This window comes from Gossypium hirsutum, chromosome A06 (assembly GCF_007990345.1).
Source record: "Gossypium hirsutum isolate 1008001.06 chromosome A06, Gossypium_hirsutum_v2.1, whole genome shotgun sequence".
NCBI classification, from domain to species: Eukaryota; Viridiplantae; Streptophyta; class Magnoliopsida; order Malvales; family Malvaceae; genus Gossypium; species Gossypium hirsutum.
In genome coordinates, this window is record NC_053429.1 from 23,131 (window position 1) to 42,204 (window position 19,074).

The 19,074-nt window shown below is 34.9% G+C and overlaps 1 protein-coding gene and 2 pseudogenes across 5 annotated transcripts; 2 read left to right on the forward strand and 1 right to left on the reverse strand.

Annotated features, from left to right (window-relative positions):
* Nucleotides 1-1,961, reverse strand: part of LOC107938136 (tRNA (adenine(58)-N(1))-methyltransferase catalytic subunit TRMT61A-like) — a 16,573-nt pseudogene extending 14,612 nt beyond the window's left edge.
* A 364-nt stretch (nucleotides 1,962-2,325) lies between these two features.
* On the forward strand, nucleotides 2,326-16,215 carry LOC107938135 (elongator complex protein 5). Of its 5 annotated transcripts, XM_041115732.1 has the most exons (7): nucleotides 2,336-3,070; nucleotides 3,165-3,256; nucleotides 3,396-3,568; nucleotides 3,692-3,738; nucleotides 3,820-3,853; nucleotides 4,720-5,872; nucleotides 8,826-9,825. In XM_041115732.1, exons 2-6 carry the CDS (start codon nucleotides 3,198-3,200, stop codon nucleotides 4,797-4,799), a joined length of 393 nt encoding a protein of 130 aa, XP_040971666.1. In that variant the 5' UTR covers nucleotides 2,336-3,070; nucleotides 3,165-3,197; the 3' UTR covers nucleotides 4,800-5,872; nucleotides 8,826-9,825. The 5 variants fall into 5 exon arrangements, 4 of the variants coding, with proteins under 4 accessions (XP_040971666.1, XP_016726691.1, XP_016726688.1 ...); XR_005928682.1 differs by adding an exon at nucleotides 6,765-6,814 and having other exon boundaries at nucleotides 2,326-3,070; nucleotides 3,692-5,872; XM_016871202.2 differs by lacking the exons at nucleotides 3,820-3,853; nucleotides 8,826-9,825 and having other exon boundaries at nucleotides 4,720-5,081.
* Nucleotides 15,989-18,923, forward strand: LOC107938134 (pentatricopeptide repeat-containing protein At2g01860-like; annotated as a pseudogene).
* The last annotated feature ends 151 nt before the right edge of the window (nucleotides 18,924-19,074 follow it).

The window sequence follows — 19,074 nt, forward strand, 5'->3', positions numbered from 1 at the left end:
TGTTGGCTTGTGTTGCACCAGGCTTGTTCCAAAGAGAATAATCATTAGGTTTAAGTTTCAAAGCAGTTTTGAAACTGCTTCAAAAGAAAAACTGCTTGAACAAGATAGGATAACTTGTTTCTAATATGTTACCTGTAACCTCAGATCTAAGAGTTTCACATGAACGTTGCACTTGTTTGATGCACGGTGAGAAGGAACACAGAGTTCCATCTTGTTTCAACATGTTTCAAGCTGAAGCCACGGTTCCGGTAGGTCCAGAAATACGGAGTCAACCCAGAAAACTGATCGGGAAATCACTCACCCTGAATATCTCGGACTCCCATGGTCACTAAAGTGCTTATTCCAGTCCTCTCGAAGTCTTCTCTGTTGAAGGAGTGAAAAATTATCAAACATTCCTTCTTTCACGAACCAAAACAGAAGAATCAAAGAAAAATAAACAACCATTCTTGGATCTTTCTATTATCAATTTGACAAACAGAAACCATATAATGGGATAAAATATGCATCATAAATGAGTCCTACGCAAGGTTCCATAAAACCGAGATAATTTTGAGACAACGAAGCATGACAGCAACAGAATCTCGTATTTCAAACAATACATCTACCTGAACAGACTTCTTAAATCTACCTAGAATTCAAGCTCAACCTAAGCAGTTTCTAAAATCATATTTCATAACAATCTTTGAAACCAAAATTTCATAACAATGCACTCACTAATGAAACTAATACAGATCTGTAAACCGAGACAATTAGAGACAATGAAGTATCACGGCAACAAAATGTAGATCTATGAAGACATCAACTCAAGATAACCCAGTATTCAAGTTTAACCTAAGCAATTACCATATCATATTTCATCACAATGCACTTTTGCAAACAATAAACATTAAGGCTTACCTAGCTGAGGCAGCCCTCTGTTCATGGAAATCAAAGGTATACACATGTCCCGTTGGCGCCACAGCTCTTGCAAACGATGTTGTTAATGAGCCACTACCGGTCCTGGATTCAGATAAAATTGTACATGACATGTTCCAAGTCCTTATTTTCTTCCCCTCATTCAGGCGGAAAACATTCTTTAAAACAATAAAATTGTTTTGGGGAAATTAACAGACAGAGAAGGAAAAGATACGTTAGAAAAAAAATAAGGGGAAATCGGAGACACTGACTCGTGGTTAATCGGAAAATGAGGGAAAATTAATTTCAAATTTGAAATCTTAATTTCTTAGAAGATCAAATGAAACCTTGCATCTTAATGCAGAAGAACTGAAATCAGCTTTGGCATGGTCAGAAAGTGAGACCCCAAAGAAAGTACAATCCGTGAAAGATGGACCTGATTTTCCCTGCAACAAAAAAAAAACCCACCCTTAAAAACAGAAAAAAGAAACCCAGAACCATTTCATCAGTAAAAAGCTAAAAAGAAAACCTCTTTTGGGTAGGGTGAAATTAGCTGGAACCAAAGCAGCAGTCTGCAAAGCCATTACCAACTTTGAAATGGGTTATTTAAGCTTCTATCAAGGGATCAACTGAAATTTTTTCAATATTTCAGTAAGAGTACAAAATTTTCGAAATAAAGAACATTTAGTGCTCCTGTTTGGCTTCCGGGAAAATGCAGGATGAACAGTAATTATAAAAAATAAAAAAAACGGATACTAATGTCAAGTTTGAAACAAATTTCTGTCGATTTTCTTCGCTCAGAAACCAAACCCTTCCATCATTCCATAGAAGACAGGAGGAAGACAGAAAAGAAAACAAGAGACAAAGATAAGAAAATTGGCTACTAAATGGGGAAAGAATAGGAATTTGGAAATACAACGGGCAAATTTCTGAATTTTTCAATCCCCTAACGGGCCACGCTTTCACGGTAAAATTTAATTCCTTCATTAACTAATTCTTTATTTAGGGGAGTAAAACAGAAAAGAAACGTAAAAAAAAAACGGAAACAAGAAATCGTAAATAGGAGATAATAAAGGGAAAATAATAATCAATAGAAATAATTTTTATTTGTTCATGTATATATCATGTTTGTAAAGATATTTTTTTTAGCCTTTTATTCAAATTTACAGTCTCAATATTATTTAAATTTTTTATTTAAAAAATGAAAAAAATTATATGTTATATCCCAAAGTAAAAGTTTTTCAAAGAAAACTAATAAATAATAAAAATTTCAAATCATTTTGAATACAACCATAACCTGTCAGTTTTCTACTAAGCCCAAAAGATGATGCAACAGATTCGAATACAACCATGTTATAGACTATATATATATATTTTTGGGCCTGGATTAAGGGTTGAGCTGGTATTTTTAAACTTTTGTTTCAGTATTTGGGGCTGTAAATCTCTGGTCAACATATGTGTCCATCACACAATCTGAACTTTAACTTTAAAATCTTAACATTCTTGTACAATTTATATACCTTTAAGCATAAAAACTTTAGTTTTGGTGTACCCATCAACTATCTCAAAGATTAATTAGAGGGGTAAAACGCAATGTTACCCTACTCTTGTTTAATAGGTTTCCTCGAATTAATTGTCTTAAATTTGACGAATTAACTTCCACTACATCCAAATTCAAGTCCATTTGCTGTGCTGTGAGTGAATTGGAGAGAGATGAGAAGGGGGAAAATTGCCCCAGATGCAATGAAGCGAGCAAGAGGAGCGAGAAAGGAGACTCGAAATCCCTCAATGCCTATTTCAAGCAGAGGAAGTCACGAACAGAAGACTTCAAATGCCGGGATCTTGAAGGAGAAAATCAGGAACAAATAAGAGAATCGGGAAATGAAAATAAGGGCAAGCCGGGAAAAGGGTTCTTCGCTTGCTATCTGCTAACCTCTCTCAGCCATCGTCATAAAGGCCAGACCTATATCGGGTCTGATTCTACTGTTCTCTTCCTATATCGGGTCTGGTTAACTTATTCCAGCGACTGCAGCAGAGTATCTTCTCACTCTAGAAGGTGAGCTTGTGCCTGCGCTCACCATCAAGGACTCTGTCGCTTCTCCCTTGCCTTACAAGTGTTTTCTCACGTGCTTTCTCAGCTCTTCTCCTCCATTTTGGCAGGAAAACCTGAGTCACGGTTCGCTTTCCTTTGATTTTCTTCTCGGAAAACTGTTTTGTTAACCTTTATTAACTTGAAATTAGGAAAATTATTTAGTTATTATCTGTTGCAGAGGCCTTGTCGTCGTTTCATTTTCCTGGAATCCATGTTTTATTTGGATTTGCTGAAAAACAAAGGAACTGACGTCGCTTCATCGGATAAACGGTGAATTTCTTTTTGGCTCTAACTGTTTTTTCTAAATGAAGAAACGAAATTTAACCAATTTCCTGATAAATTAAAGCTGTAAAACTGCACGAGTTCTGCTTTATTTCCTTTAATTAAATCTTTTTGGGTGACATCTCAGGATTCAAATTTTAGATTGTTACAGTGATCCACCTGGTTGGAAGGATCAATTAGCAGGTAGTGGAAACTTCACAGCTCTTCCCAATGAAGCTTTGGTTTCGAGTACTGCTAATGTTTTTACGGAAGTTAAACATATGGATAAGTTGTACAATTCAATTATTGAACTTGGCAAAGGTAAATCTTTTGCAAATCCTTTTCAAGTTTGAAAGATCAACATAAGCTTTTGATTGTTTGTTGAGTAAATTCATTTATGGTTTTTGTTGGGTTTTTTTTATTGTTGCTTTTGATTGTTTGTAGGACTGGTAGGAGGTGGAAATATCCGGTTTTCTATTGCCATAGACTCAGTAATCCTCTCTATCCTGTTTGCTAATGTTTGATTGAATGAATCTTGGACTTTTTTTTACTAGTAAAATTTCAATGTACAGAAAAAAAAAAAGGTGAAGTATAGACAAAATCCAAGTAAGCATACTGGCCTTGCATGATTAGTATTTCTTTCAAAATATTTTTGTTGGATATCTAGCTGGGAGTTGTCTCTAGCCTGGAATGGAGTACAATCAAGAAGTTTGGAGCTTAATATGATTTTGTTTAATATGCTATTCTAATATGTGCAAGAACACGAAATTTTGTCAAACATGTCTTCTTATTTCTCAAGAAGGTGCAAGGAAGTTTCCTTTAATAACAACAAAGTACCTTAAAATATTATGACTGGTAGGTAGAATTCGTATGGTCAAGGGCACAAGGTGCATTCTAGGTGCTAAAATTCTTTTATTTCCTGAGGTGCGAGGGGCAAAAACTTTAAAAAAAGAGCTTGCCTAAGTGCAGTAAGGCATAAGATATATGTGTCTATCCATTTCTATAGTGAGCTAAATATATAGTGAGTGCTCTTGTAGGATAAAGCATTTCGCATCTCTATATTTTGGGGCTCTTTGCTTATTTAGCAATTAAAATCCAATTTGCCTAATCCCTGATCTGATTTTTAAACTGGATTATTTTTGAGGGTTCAGAAAACTTAATTGAGTCATTGCTTTTGCATTTTAGCCTTGCAAGAACTTAAATCTTATCATAAATTGAAAGGTTCATGTTGTCCTAATTTTTGTGTGTACATTTATTCTGATTATAGCAGAACTTAAATATTATCACAGTTAGTGACTTCTGTTTTTAATGATGCTTGAAGATGATTTTTTCTTGTGGTATTCTGCTTTATTTGCTTTCTTTTCATTTTGCTCACACTGGAACAATTGGTCTCTTTGTGGTCCTTGTTGTTGGAGGTTGATTATTTATCTTAATATGATCAATTACAGACTTCTGTTTTCTATGTGCCATAGGTGGTATGCTTGGTCATTACTTTAGAGACCGTCAAATGTGGACACTTCGGAGCCTAATCTCATTGAAGGGAAAGTTTTGAGTTTGCTATCTGATTTGCAAAGAGAAAAAAGTTGTTAAGCAAATATTTGTATGCTTTGCTCCTCCGTTCATTTTCTGAACTTTTTTTCAGCTTAAAAACAATAACAGGATATTTAAATTAATTATGTTATTATGCATAGACAATATGCTGATTATTACCCAATGATAAACTTTTGCTTCTGCAAGCATCAAGAAAGAGGGGAATGTTGTTGTATCTGGAGATGGCACTAATGATGCTCCTATTATATCTTTAAAACTCTATTTAGCTACTCCTTTTTTTTTCTTTTCTTGTTTATTGATCTTACCATAGAACTTCAGCTTAATGATGTGGAATAATTGCTTCTTTTTTCAACTTACTGTCCTAGTGGGATAGTCTGATAGGGTTTTGGGTGAGGAATTCACGGAGTGGATGCCAGCTGATACTAGACTGGTTTTGGATTCTTAGATTTTGGGCATTGATTTAGTTAGTCAGATGGGCCCATTTATTATGATTTCATTCTCTTGCTTTGGGATTTATTCAGCTTTATGTACATACTGTTTATTTAATTATTTTAATATCCAGTCCGATATTTAAAAAAACAGATAAAATTCAAACCGTTTTCAAAATAAATAATATAAAAACTCTTTGTTCATGCATCTCTCTCACGGTTCTCCCTTTATTCTCTCCTCTTTTCCTCTTTTTTTTCTACTATTTTTCTTCTTTCTCTTGTTTTATTCTCTCTTCCTCATTTATTGTCCTTTCTAACAAACCGCCCCTGCCCCTGCCCCTGCCCACATACCTTCTAGCGTCTTACGTACGATTAAAGGCCAGCTTCCTTCCCATCATTCAAGATTTAAATCCTCAATTATCTATCCAATCCATTGCTCCCCATTTCTTCGGCGGTTCTCTCTCGCTCTCGATCACTTTTCAACGTTTTCCTGTCATTCTTTTTTAGCTTTGGGTATCCACGGGCCAAAAAAACACACGCTATAGAAGGAAGAGAGTTTTCGTGAGAGAGAAACCCTAAGTTTTCTCTGGCGTTTCTGGTTTTTGTGATTTTTGAAATTCGCTGCTTCAACGGAGACTCATTTCAGGTATCAATCTCTTTTTTAGTTTCAGCTCCATGCTTTTTCACTTGTATTTCAGTGGGTTTTTTCTTATGGTTTTTGGTTTTCAGCTTTAGAAATCACTGTTTCATTCCGTCTTTCAAATCTACAGATGTCGGTCTTGCTCTTCATTTTTGTTTGTTTATCGTCTAGTATACGTTGTTCTTTATTTCTGGATTGTTTGTTTCCCTCTGTTTAATATTATAGCTTTTGTGTTATTTTCTATTTCTTCTAAGTCTTTGTTAGCAGAATACTAATTGCCTAAACAAAAAGCATCCGTACGTAAATTGTTTACTGCATCTGTGTTGGCTTGATTTTAGTTCTAGGAATCCGGTGGGAGTTGTGACGCATGTAGAGTTTATTTGGTAGTTTTTCTGGATGGTAATAACATGTCTTTTTAATTTGTTGTGAGTTGTGACATTCTGTTTCTTGGTTTTCTCAAAAAGTCTGTACTTTAGTTTAAAAATGTAATAATAATAATCTAATTGGGATGCTTGTTGATATTGATAAGAATTGGAGATTTTAACCCTCAACATTTACACACTATGACAACATTGAAAAAAGAAAATCAATATGTGAACTGATTGTCTGGGTTTGTTCTTTTCCTTTGATTAACATAGCCTTGGGAGTTCAAATTAGTCTATAAGATGCACTAATATTTGGACTACCAGTTTCTATAATTTAATGGTATGTGGCTTGCAAAATATGTTCAATGCTGCTTTACAATTTGCTACACTTTGATCATAATGACTTTCTTTTCCTTCAACTTTGCCTGTAACATGCTTGGTATTGTTTGTTGTTGGTTAACTTGAAACATATTTCTTATTGTGTTTTCCTAATCATTCTCTTTTACGGTTCTCTATTGGTTATTTTCTATCAGACTTGGCAATGGTGTTTTGGCATTTCCCAGCTTTAGGAGGTCTGGAGTATGTAAGTAGAGAATCATGCCTGATGTTATTTATATTACTGCTCTGAATTGGTCCCAGTTCCCGGAAGCAATTTGATTTAAAGCATCTGCTTAACCAATAATTGTGTTTCTTCAAATAAGCTTTTGGTATTTTCCTGCTCTCTTCTTGAAATATTGGATCAACTGACATGTTCGTTTTGAAATTGGATGCTTAGGATTTGTTTGGCCTAGATCTTTTATAAAAAACTGTTGTTCAAGTAGATCTCTTCTAGTGCTGTAAAAGATAAAATACTTAACGTAAACTATATAATAATATACATTTTTCTAATAAATTAAAAAAACCTGAACTTTATTAAACTGAGGGTTTTGTTGATACAATATAAGAATGTGGCAAGAAGGTTGGAGGCAGTTCACTCGATGGGCCGAGATTTGTACCTGGTAGTAGATAGATTGGTCCCCTCTTTTTATTAGGTTTGAGGGGAGTATTTAAGGGGAACACTTATAAGCCATGTGTCCTTGTTTTATTGGTGGGCTTGTTATTCAAAGTGTGTGCCATATTAGGGCGGCTATGTGATTTGATGTAACGAGGATAAAGAGTAGTGTCAACAGAGTGGTTTAGCTTGGCATGACGTGGCCTTGGGCAGAGGGTGGTGATTAGCGGGGTTATTCTGTTTGGTGGGGTTGTCCCAATTGATGAGGTCTGGTGAAGGTATGTTAAGTGAGGATCTGTCCCTCAGTTGAAGGGAAGGTTATAAAGTAACCTTACCTGAGACAAAAAGTATTAGTGAAGTCTCTATGTTCCGGGCAAGTTCTGTCTAGAAAATTTTCTGCCTACTTTGTTTCATAAAATTGGAGGAAATTTTTGCGAAGTTTGTGATTTGATTGTTCTTGTGAAATTCACACAAGGCCTTGAAGGCAAGGTGTAAACATTCAAATTATGAATGCATGAAGCCTTGGAGGCAAAGTATAAATGTGCTAGGTGTTCTTAGAAACGCTCTTTACCTAAAAAGGTTAAATGTGCCTGAAGAGGCTTTGTTTTTGAAAAGTTTAGTTGTTTGAGAAGTTGAAGTATGCATTGAAGGCTGTGTCTAAGAAGACAAAGTATGCCTTGGAAGGCTAAATGTCTTGGAAGACAAAGCATGCCTTGAAGGCTAAGTATTTGAGAAGACGAAGTTTGCCTTAAAGGCTAAGTGCCAAAGAAAATGAAGTATGCCTTGAAGGCTGTGTTTAAGAATAGAAAGTATGTCTCGTAGGTTAAGCGTTTGAGAAGTAGAAGTATGCATTGAAAGCTAAGTTCCTTGAAATATGTGCTTGAACATTGCACAATATTTTTCCCTGAAAAACTTGTAATTACTTGTATAATTGTACCTTCATTGAGGTATGCCTGAAAAGGTTGAAAGGTACTCGCCAATGGAGTATGCTCATGATATTTATCCCTTCAAAGCTTGAGGAATGTCAGTAATTATTTATAATATGCATAAGTTATACAGTGCTTATCCTTTAGCTAGGTATGCATGGAAGTGAGCTTGGCATATGTGGCGAGTACCTTTCAACCTAACTGTGCGGTTTGTGATTTATATTTATATGAAATAATCACAAATATATATTTATCACTGCCCTGGTTCAGACCTAACTGTGCTTACACAAATTTATATTAAATATAATTTTTATATAAATTTTTCACCCAATGCAAAAAGGCAAGAAACTAGGGTTAGTGATTATATTTATAGATGAATGATGAAATAAAGAAGAACCGATTGTTTGTTTTGAGTTCTCACTTAACCCTTTGCCTCTGGCATCTTCCCTCATGGCTTTGGAGAAAGAAGCTGCCCTTGCTGCTGCTCCCTCTGATTCTCCTACCATGTCAGCCCAGCCCTATATTTCTCCTTCTCCTTTATGCATCAATTTCTTCTTTTAGAAAAAAAAGAATTCTTTTCTTTTTAGAATAATTCTCGACAGTAAATGTTCCTTCCCTTTTCACTTCGATGTGAATTAGCAGATCATTCCTTCTCATTTACTTTTTTTTTTTTTCAGATTTGACAAAATCATCAACAAGGAAATACCAGCTACCGTGGTGTATGAAGATGATAAGGTTCTGATCTTTTTTCTTTTTCTTTTTACTTCTGATTTTAAATTCTGCGGATTCAGTCACTGCTTATTTGTACGCTGGAAAGATATTTTAGAAATCAGGCCTTTTTTTTTCCTTCTTGAACTATGGCTTGGTTCTTGCAACAGGTGATGCTCATTATATATATATATTTATTTGTTTCTTAAAACAAATTTCCCTCGACCAAATTCTGGTCTCGACCTGGAACTTGGTCTGGCTTTTAACAATTAGAAAGGCACTACTTTTGACCTTTTCAATTTTTATCTTAAAATGGATAGAAATGCAAACACCCCCTGCCCTTATAAGTTGGGGAAGATACGTCGTCCTTGTGCATTTTGACAAGTAGCCCGTTATTGGCCTAAAGTAATGCATCGAGACTTGTGGGGTAACACATTCTAAGTTAGAATGAGAGAGTAGAGGTTCATTTGTTTGTCTTAAGAGCTGTCTATATAAAGGGCTGTGTTTTTTATTTTTGTTTAATTTATTTTCACTAGTGGTCTTGCTAAGGGTAATAGATGAGAATTTGTTGGAATTTTGAGGGATGCTTATTGTATTTAAGAGGATGGATTCTAAGGAATGAACGTGGAAGTGGCCTTATGCCTTGAAATTATTAGGTTCATTAATTGGATCAGTCAGCTGGTCAAATGTTTTCAGGGAAATGAGATAGCAGATGTATTAGGTAAGGTTGGCATTTGAAGGGAAGTATTTTCATGGCCTGAGGGTGATATTTGTTCTTTTTTTATTGAGTTCTCTGTGCGATTATTGGTATTTCCATGTCCTGGTGCTGTCTGTTCTTACTTGGTGTTTGAGTTTTGGTTGACTTGTGCTACTGATGTTTTAATTCTACATATTGGTTCTGAAATGTCTTTGTCCTTTGTTTGCTTTTGTGAGTGTTGTCAGTTATTAGTGAAAGTTGTCTTAACAAAAGAGTTTTTCATGTTCAAGTAAGAGTTAGAAAGAATGCAATTGGCTTCATAATTGTTAATGGAAAGAGTTTATCACTTCCAAGAGAAGTTAAGTGGACCACGTTTAAAATTTTAGATAATTTTGATGATGAAAACTGGTGAAGGCTACTCATTGATGGATTAGAGTTTAAGTAGCTTTCAGGAATGCTAGCTGAAACTTTGGAAGATCCATTCCAAATCGAACAAATGAAAATGTTGTTAGCATTAGCAAAATCAGGAATATGTCCGCAACTAAAATTAGAGACCTAATGTACAAAGCTTGATTAGGTGAGCTGAATCAAGTAGAGGTATTGTATGTAACAAAGCTCGATTAGGTTGTTTGAATCAGGTAAAGATATTGTATGTAACTGTATTGAAGCTGTCGAGGGTGTGTGGATTAGCAGCTAGGGGATTGTTTGGTATGATGTTTTGAAGTTGATGTATGTGATGTTTGCTGTTTATTGTTGCCTTAATGAAAAATCCTTATTATTTTATTTCTTTCGTAACAGAGAAATATCAGTACTCACTGTTGCAGTGAAGAAAATTTTAATTAGCTTTGAATTTTGCTTCCATTGGCCGAAAGCTTTAAAGCTATAACTTCTGGTAAAGATTTTACAATAAGCCTTTTTTTTTATTAGCCAAACACTTTGTCCATTTCTAATACCGACCAACCTTCTCAATTTGTCTCTCCTTTCTCAAACGTGTTATGCATCTTCTCTTCTGTAATGTGATACATTTCTGCTCTTTACAACGACCCTTTTCCTGCTTCATTTTATCTTTCTGACACATGCACTTAGCACCTTTTTGGTATCTTCATTTTTCTTTTTTCCTCCCTTTTTTAGTGAAGAGATAAATGACTTTCTAGTAAAAGATATTTTATTGGTAACAAACGAAATATGGCCTTAATTGTTCTTTTCTTCAAATGTTATTATTGATGATAAATGATGGTATGAATTATTTTAGCATCTTAGTATTCAATGTATACATATTTTGGTCTCTGCACAGTATTTCTTTGATTATTTTTAGATGAAATTTGGAGATGCTAGAACATAACTTAAGCTCTTCGGTATATTTTACAAATATTTTTATAGAATTGTGATTAATTCCATATGGACCTGGATGAGAAGGTCATCAACAGTTTGTTATCGTACTAAGGCTTAGCTGCTCTTTGCTTTAGTCCCGTTTCACTGTTGCAGTGAGATTGAATTTCTTTTTCATTGCACTAGACTGGTGAACCAAGCAGCAGACTAGTGAGGTTGAGTACCCCAACTGTACTTACACTGGTGAAAAAAGCTCATCCAAAGGCAGTCTTAGTTTGGATGAGCGGTGTGTTTAGCTCCGGTGAGGTTAAAAACAGCGGTGGCGGTAAGATTAATTACTGTAATGGTGAGATTAGAAACAATGGTGGAGTGTGTTTGGATTCAAACGCAGCTGTAGCGGTGAGGTAAGAATAAAAAATGACTATTAAAGACATTATATTAGAATTGATATATAATAGAAGTTTTTTAAATTATTTTACTTTTATAAAATTATTAAAATATGTGAGTTTATAAATTTATTTAATAAAATATTAAAATCTATTCATTTGTGTAATTTTTATCAATTATATTTCTACTTATTTTTCATATATTTATTAAACTATATAAAATTAAATATTATTAAAATAAAAAGTATTAAATAAATATAATGATTTATTTAAAATAGAAATTATCTAAATTATTTTAAATTTTATTTTAAGATCTTAAATAAAAACTAATAAATGATAAATAAAACTATAATCTTTAAAATAAAATGAAGACATTAAAAGACAACAATTGACGGAAGGCTAAAATAGGAAGTAAAGTCCAGTGAGATTTAACTGGAACTTTTTTCACCGGTGAATATTTTTTATTTCACTGATGGTCCCATAAGTTTACTGTACTGAAGTTTGTCATCCAAATAGAGAGCACCAGTGCGATTGCACCAAAAAGGTGATTAAACGCACTACTTAATTTGGAACTATCAAGTGAATCTTATCTTCTTTCAGTTTGTTATAATAAATACATGACGCCTTAAACATGATTATGACATAGAAAACAAATGAACAAGCCTTGGATACACAATCTGCAAATTCAAACACTAAATTATTTCATCGGACATTTTTGAGCCTTACGTTTGTTTCATTACACACCTTACAAGTTTTTTAGTGATTGCAATAAGTTGATGGATTGAAATAACTTGGGGATGAGCTTTTTAATTCTAGACTCGGTGACATACTTTCTATTCATTGAGAAGGTCATCTATTTTGACACAACCAAGGAGGGGTATATGCAATTCAACTCTAAAGACAATTTCTGCCAACAAGGATGAATAATGGATATTGCTTTAAGCTTTTATTAGGGTTTTTCATTGTACGGATGTATTTAGAAGCTCAATTTATCTCATGGATTTATGGCCTATTCCTATCAATACTTGCATATCATTTTTGTTACTTAAATTTTTATTCACATTTTGGTACTTAATTATCAATTTTGGTATCTAACCACTAACTTCTGTCGTTTCCAATAAAGAATGAAACCGTGATTCTCTAAAGGTGAAACCAAAAACCATGACAAAAACACATTGAAATCTAAAGGTGAAACTAAAAACCATAACAAAAACACACTAAAAATAGAAGTAAAAAGAAGCATACTACTTAAACTAAAAACAGAGATGAAAAGGCAAAGACAAAGGATTTACAAAGCAGAAAAAAAAATCATAAAAATACCTACTGACATACAAGTAAAAAAGCATCAACCAATAAGCAAATTAAAATTATGTTAATCTAAGGATTACGACTAGAACCCATTCGTTTAAAATATTATAATTCAGTTTCTCTTCATATAAGATTAGATAACACAGATTAATGTAATTCTAATATCAGAATATTTTCACTACATGGATATATCCATAATCACACAAAACTTCCTATTCAGCTGATGTACATGTTGCGGAAGCGACGATAATATTAATAACAATATTATCAGAAATATTTAGATAATTATTATGCCAACAATTATACTAAGAAAATTCCCAGTTAAATTGGAGGGGTCACAATGGTCCCGCTTAAAACCCAACAACTAGACAGAACTCACTTAGATATTTATAGCAATAATAACTAAATAAATATAACCAACATAAAGCTATTAAATAAAAGCAAACAAATAAGAAATAAAATACCAGAGTTTTAACGAGGTTCGGCCAATTTAGCTTACGTCCTCGGACACTACCAAATTAATATTTCCTCTAGAAATATTACAAAGGAGAAGATTTTGGGATGATACAACCAAAGGGGGAGGGGTTCTATATATAACAAACCAAACCCCCTCCATTTCTATCTTTTCCTAATGTGGGATATTGCCAATATTCAACAGTACAGAGATACAATAGTCTATCTAAAACTTCCAATTAAAATCCATTTGCAAATCATAACCAGCAGAACTCAAACAATCCCAACTATTTTAAAGAAAATATACCCAATACTTACGGACTAATGCAAGCACCTAGTAGTATCAAAAAGAAAACATATATGCATACACGAATCATGACAATCTCCACCGTAAATGATCATGAAGCCTAAATCGACAAAACCTTTGCAATTAGCAAACAATATCAACAAGCATCCCAATTAGATTATTATTATTTTGTTGATATTAGGTTAAACTTGAATACTGGGTTATCTTGAGTTGATGTCTTCATAGATCTACATTTTGTTGCCGTGATACTTCATTGTCTCGGTTTACAGATCTTTATTAGTTTCATTAGTGAGTGCATTGTTATGAAATTTTGGTTTCAAAGATAGTTGTGAAATATGATTTTAGAAACTGCTTAGGTTGAGCTTGAATTCTAGGTAGATTTCAGAAGTCTGTTCAGGTAGATGTATTCTTTGAAATACGACGTTCTGTTGCTGTCATGCTTCGTAGTCTGAAAATTATCTCGGTTTTATGGAACCTTACGTAGGACTCATTTATGATGCATATTTTATCCCATTATATGGCTTCTGTTTGTCTAATTGATAATAGAAAGATCCAAGGATGGTTGTTTTTTTTTTCTTTGATTCTTCTGTGTTGGTTCGCGAAAGAAAGAATGTTTTATGATTTTCACTCCTTCAACAGAGAGGACTTCGAGATGACTGGAATAAGCACTTTAGTCACTGTGGGAGTCCGAGATATTCAGGGTGAGGGATTTCCCGATCAGTTTTCTGGGTTGGCTGACTCCGTTTTTCTGGACCTACCGCAGCCTTTGGCTAGCCATTCCTTCAGCTTGAAACATGTTGAAACAAGATGGAACTCTGTGTTCCTTCTCACCGTGCATCGAACAAGTGCAACGTTCATTTGAAACTCTTAGATCTGACTTTACTGGTAACATATTAGAAACAAGTTATCCTATCTTGTCCAAGCAGTTTTTCTTTTAAAGCATCATGAGCTTTGCTTGTAATATGCACCTCCGCATGTATGAAATCCGTGAATGGAAAATGGATCACTCGAAGGTCAATGATGGGAATTCCACTGCATGCCCTCCACGCAAGAGGAGGCCGCCTTCAAGTGAAGCGTGGGGGACAATGCAAGTTCTCCGACAGTCATGGCTTGGCCATCTGCTGAAACTCGAGGGCATACCAGATATTTGACATTCGCAAGGAAGTGTTTCTTGAAAAAAAAAAACTCTTAACAAGTTGCAATCAATTCAAACACTGAGTTTTCAACCTACTATTATGATTGATTCTTAGCTCACTCAATCACACATTCCTGAGTATTCACTTTACAGTTTTTCATCCTATTTTTGGCCTGGTTTTAAACCACTGTTGTGAGTTTAACGATGTCCAAGTTCAGGTCGGATCAGGCCTACAGGTATCATAGTGTCTTTTGATAATTAAATGATACATTAAACAGCTTCCAACGTCTCTCTAAATCCTTGATGAGAGACCCTTCTTTCTCCTCCCTTTATTCTGATTTTTACCTTCTTTTTCTTTTCTTTTTTTCTTTTTCTTTTTTCTTTTTCTTTTTGTTTTCTCTTCCTCCCTTTCTTTACTACCCAGATTCTATCTGGGTATCTTTCCATTTTTTTTCCTGAATTATTTTTTAGCCTTTATGTAAACAGATGCCAAAAAAACACACTTGCTACAGCAGAATATTGAAATCCCACCCTTCATTGGATTGTAATTTCAGGTATAATTTTCATTTCTACTAACTTCTTCTTTTCACTCCTTTTTTAGTTTCAGACCTAAGCTTATCTTCTTTTATATCTGTGGGTGTTGTGGTTTTCATCTCTGTTCTAGTTTTCAGATTTATGCTTCTTTTTTAGTTTTTTCAGTGAGTTTTTGTTATTCGTTTTGGTGTTCAGCCTTATGAAACACTGCATATATTCTTCTTTTTAAATCTTATGATGTCCTCATTTTTTTGATAGTTTATTGCTTGTTATGTGTTTTATTTTTTTCGATTGTTTGTTTCCTTCTGAATTTAAGGACAGTTTCTTACAAATCTTTCAGTTTGTTCCAGTTAATTTTCATTCTTATTCTGCTCTAGGGTATCCCATCATATTCCGTTTCGTGATAAACTATTTCAACAATATCGTCGTCATATCCCGTCCTGGTTCAGTATTTTTAGTACCGGGTTCAGATGTTTTGGCTCCCGGTTCAGATTTTTTTGCTCTCATTTCAGATTTTTTACGTTTCTGAACTGGGATACCTGTCGTACTTATTCTTGTTAAGGATATCCCATTTCAGGGATATCCCGCCTGGTGATATACTGTTGAAGGATACTCCGGTTTGGGTGTATCTGCTTTTAGGGATATCCAAATTTGAGGTTTATGGGTTTGAGGCTTGGGGCTTGAGTTTGATGCTTAAGGCTTACGGTTGGGTTGGTATTTTGGGCTTTCGTTTTAGTGTTTGGGGCTATGGACCGCTTAGGTTGTATCCCATATACTGGACTGATTTTGGGCCTTAATTTAGTTAGTCAGATGGGCCCTTTTATTATTATTTCGTTCTATTGCTTTGGGTTTTATTCAGTTTTATGTACGTACTGTTTATTTAGTTATTTTAATATCCAGTCCGATAATTTTTCAAAAAATAAAATAAAATTCAAACCGTTTTCAAAATAATAATAATAAAAGAGTCTTTTTTCATTCATCTCTCTCATGTTCGGTTCTCCCTTTATTCTCTCCTCTTTTTCCCTTTTTTCTACTGTTTTTCTTCTTTTTCTCTCTTCCTCCTCTATTGTCGTTTCTAACAAACCGCTGCCGCTGCATCCACACACACTTTCCAGCGTCTTACCTCCGATCAGGCCAGCTTCCTTCCCATCATTGGAAATTTAAATCCTCAAATATATCTATCCAATCCATTGCTCCCCATTTCTTCGGCGATTCTCTCTTACTCTCGGTCTCTTTTCAACGTTTTCCTGTCATTCTTTTTTAGCTTTGGGTATCCACAGGCGAAAAACACACACGCTATAGTAGGAAGAGAGTTTTCGGGAGAGAGAAACCCTAAGTTTTCTCTGGCGTTTCTGGTTTTTGTGATTTTTGAAATTCGCTGCTTCAACGGAGACTCATTTCAGGTATCAATCTCTTTTTTAGTTTCAGCTCCATGCTTTTTCACTTGTATTTCAGTGGGTTTTTTCTTAGTGTTTTTGGTTTTCAGCTTTAGAAATCACTGTTTCATTCCGTCTTTCAAATCTACAGATGTCGGTCTTGCTCTTCATTTTTGTTTGTTTATCGTCTAGTACACGTTCTTCTTTATTTTTGGATTGTTTGTTTCCCTCTGTTTAATATTATAGCTTTTGTGTTATTTTCTATTTCTTCTAAGTCTTTGCTTAGCAGAATACTAATTGCCTAAACAAAAAGCATCCGTACGTAAATTGTTTACTGCATCTGTGTTGGCTTGATTTTAGTTCTAGGAACCCGGTGGGAGTTGTGACGCATGTAGAGTTTATTTGGTAGTTTTTCTGGATGGTAATAACATGTCTTTTTAATTTGTTGTGAGTTGTGACATTCTGTTTCTTGGTTTTCTCAAAAAGTCTGTACTTTAGTTTAAAATTAATAATAATAATAATAATAATAATAATCTAATTGGGATGCTTGTTGATATTGATAAGAATTGGAGAATTCCAACCGATTTGCTAATTGCAAAGGTTTTTGTTGACTTGGGTTTCATGATCGTATACGGTGGAGATTGTCATGATTCGTGTATGCATATATGTTTTCTTTTTCATACTGCTAGGTGGTTGCATTCATCAGTAAGGATTTGGTATATTTTCTTTAAAATAGTTGGGATTGTTCGTGTTCTGCTGGGTATGATTTGCAAACGGATTTTGATTGGAAGTTTTAGGTAGACCTATGGTATCTCTGTATATCAACTGAATGGAAAGTTTTATGCACAAGGTTCATCCTACAAAGGAACGATAATATTAAGAAAATGGATTGCATATTCTCATCCATCACCACATATCCTTTCATAACTTTGGGAGGAAAACTACAACAGAGCGTTTGTGTTACTAACCTGGCGCATCCCAGCACAAGAATTTGCAAGAACCGTCGTTATCCGCGTCACACCAAACTCCCTCCTGACTTTGGCGTTAACTTATTCTTGGAGAAACCTAGAACTGAACCCGACATGTCCACTGACACTGAACAAATAAAGTCAATTTATGGTCACAATAATGATTTACCTGAAGAAGAAGACGACGAAGAAGAAAATCATGTGAATATTGATCTTGCTTGGGAATCAGATGAGGTTGAAACCATATCTTCACTTTTTCAGGGAGGAATTCCTCAAAAACCTGGAAATGTAGGTAGAGAGAGGCCTCTTCCTCTCCCACTTCCTCACAAGCTACAGCCACTGGGATTTCCTATGCCAAATAAACACGTTAAGAAGGCTTCTTCTGGGGTAAACTCATCTCGTGCTTCTGTATCACAACAGTTATAAAAGAATCCAAGCTTTCTTATTGGCTTATCTAAAGAGATTAAAGACCTGGCTTCCAATGATGATGTGTCTGCAGTTCTCAATAAATGGGCTCCCTTTTTGCGTAAGGGTTCGTTATCAATCACAATTCGGGAATTGGGTCTTATGGATCTTCCACAAAGAGCTCTGCAAACTTTCTGTTGGGCTCAGAAGATGCCTCACTTGTACCCGGATGATAGGATTTTGACTTCAACTGTTGAAGTATTGGCTAGGAAGCGTGAATTAAAATTGCCTGTCAACTTGGAGAAGTTCACGAGCTTGACCAATCGTAGTCTGATTGAGGCAATGGTGAAAGGATTCGTTAAAGGTGGAAGCTTGAACCTTGCATGGAAGCTTCTTTCGGTTGTGAAGCAAAGTAAAAGAATGCTGGGTCCAGGCATTTACGCAAAGGTAATATTGGAGCTTGGAAAGAATCCTGATAAACACATCCTTGTAGAGGAGTTACTGGGTGATCTTGGAGAAAGAGATGATTTGAATTTGAGTCAGCAGGACTGTACAGCGATCATGAAGGTTTGCATTAGGCATAGGAAGTTTGAGATTGTGGAGAGCTTGTTTTACTGGTTCAAGCAATCAGGGCGTGACCCCAGTGTGGTGATGTACACAACATTGCTTCATAGTCGTTATTCTGAGAACAAGTACATGGAAGCATTAGCTCTGGTTGGGAAATGGAGGCCAGGGAATGTCTCTTGGATCTTCCTGCTTATCGTGTAGTAATAAAGCTTTTTATTGGCCTCAAGGATTTGGCAAGAGCGGTGAGATATTTTTCCAAACTCAAGGAAGCGGGTTTCTCTCCAACATATGATATGTATCGTGACTTGATTAATATGTATATGGCTGCAGGGAGGGTGGGCAAGTGTAAGGAGGTTTGTAAGGAGGCCAGTATGGCGGGTTTTTCATTAGATAAACGTACCTTGTTAAATTTATCAAAACTTGAGAAAGACATTTTAGGTTAGTTAGGTTATGAATTTTGGTTAATTTATTTTGCCATTCTCATGTTTATTATAAATCGGCATCTTCTTGTGATGGCAACTGTTAGTCTAACCCTTTTCTTATTTGTATCATTACATCTTACAATTTTTTGCCCATCAATGTTTAAATCAAATTTAATATAACTTAGTTGGGATTGTTTGTGTGCTGTTATGTATATGATTTGGAAATGGATTTTGATTGAAATATTCAGGTAATATTTAAATGCATGGCATGGTTGGAAGTAGGGATATAATTGAACTGAAGACATTGTTTTATATTACATACACCCGCCAC

Bases quoted from the DNA above. Each gene is read 5' to 3' on its own strand.
- LOC107938135 (XM_016871199.2), top strand. From the start codon at position 8,522: ATGAATGATGAAATAAAGAAGAACCGATTGTTTGTTTTGAGTTCTCAC. The intron at 8,655-8,825 runs GTCAGCCCAGCC...TTTTTTTTTCAG, and splicing joins CCCTCTGATTCTCCTACCAT to ATTTGACAAAATCATCAACA. The intron at 8,884-13,975 runs GTTCTGATCTTT...CTCCTTCAACAG, and splicing joins TGGTGTATGAAGATGATAAG to AGAGGACTTCGAGATGACTG.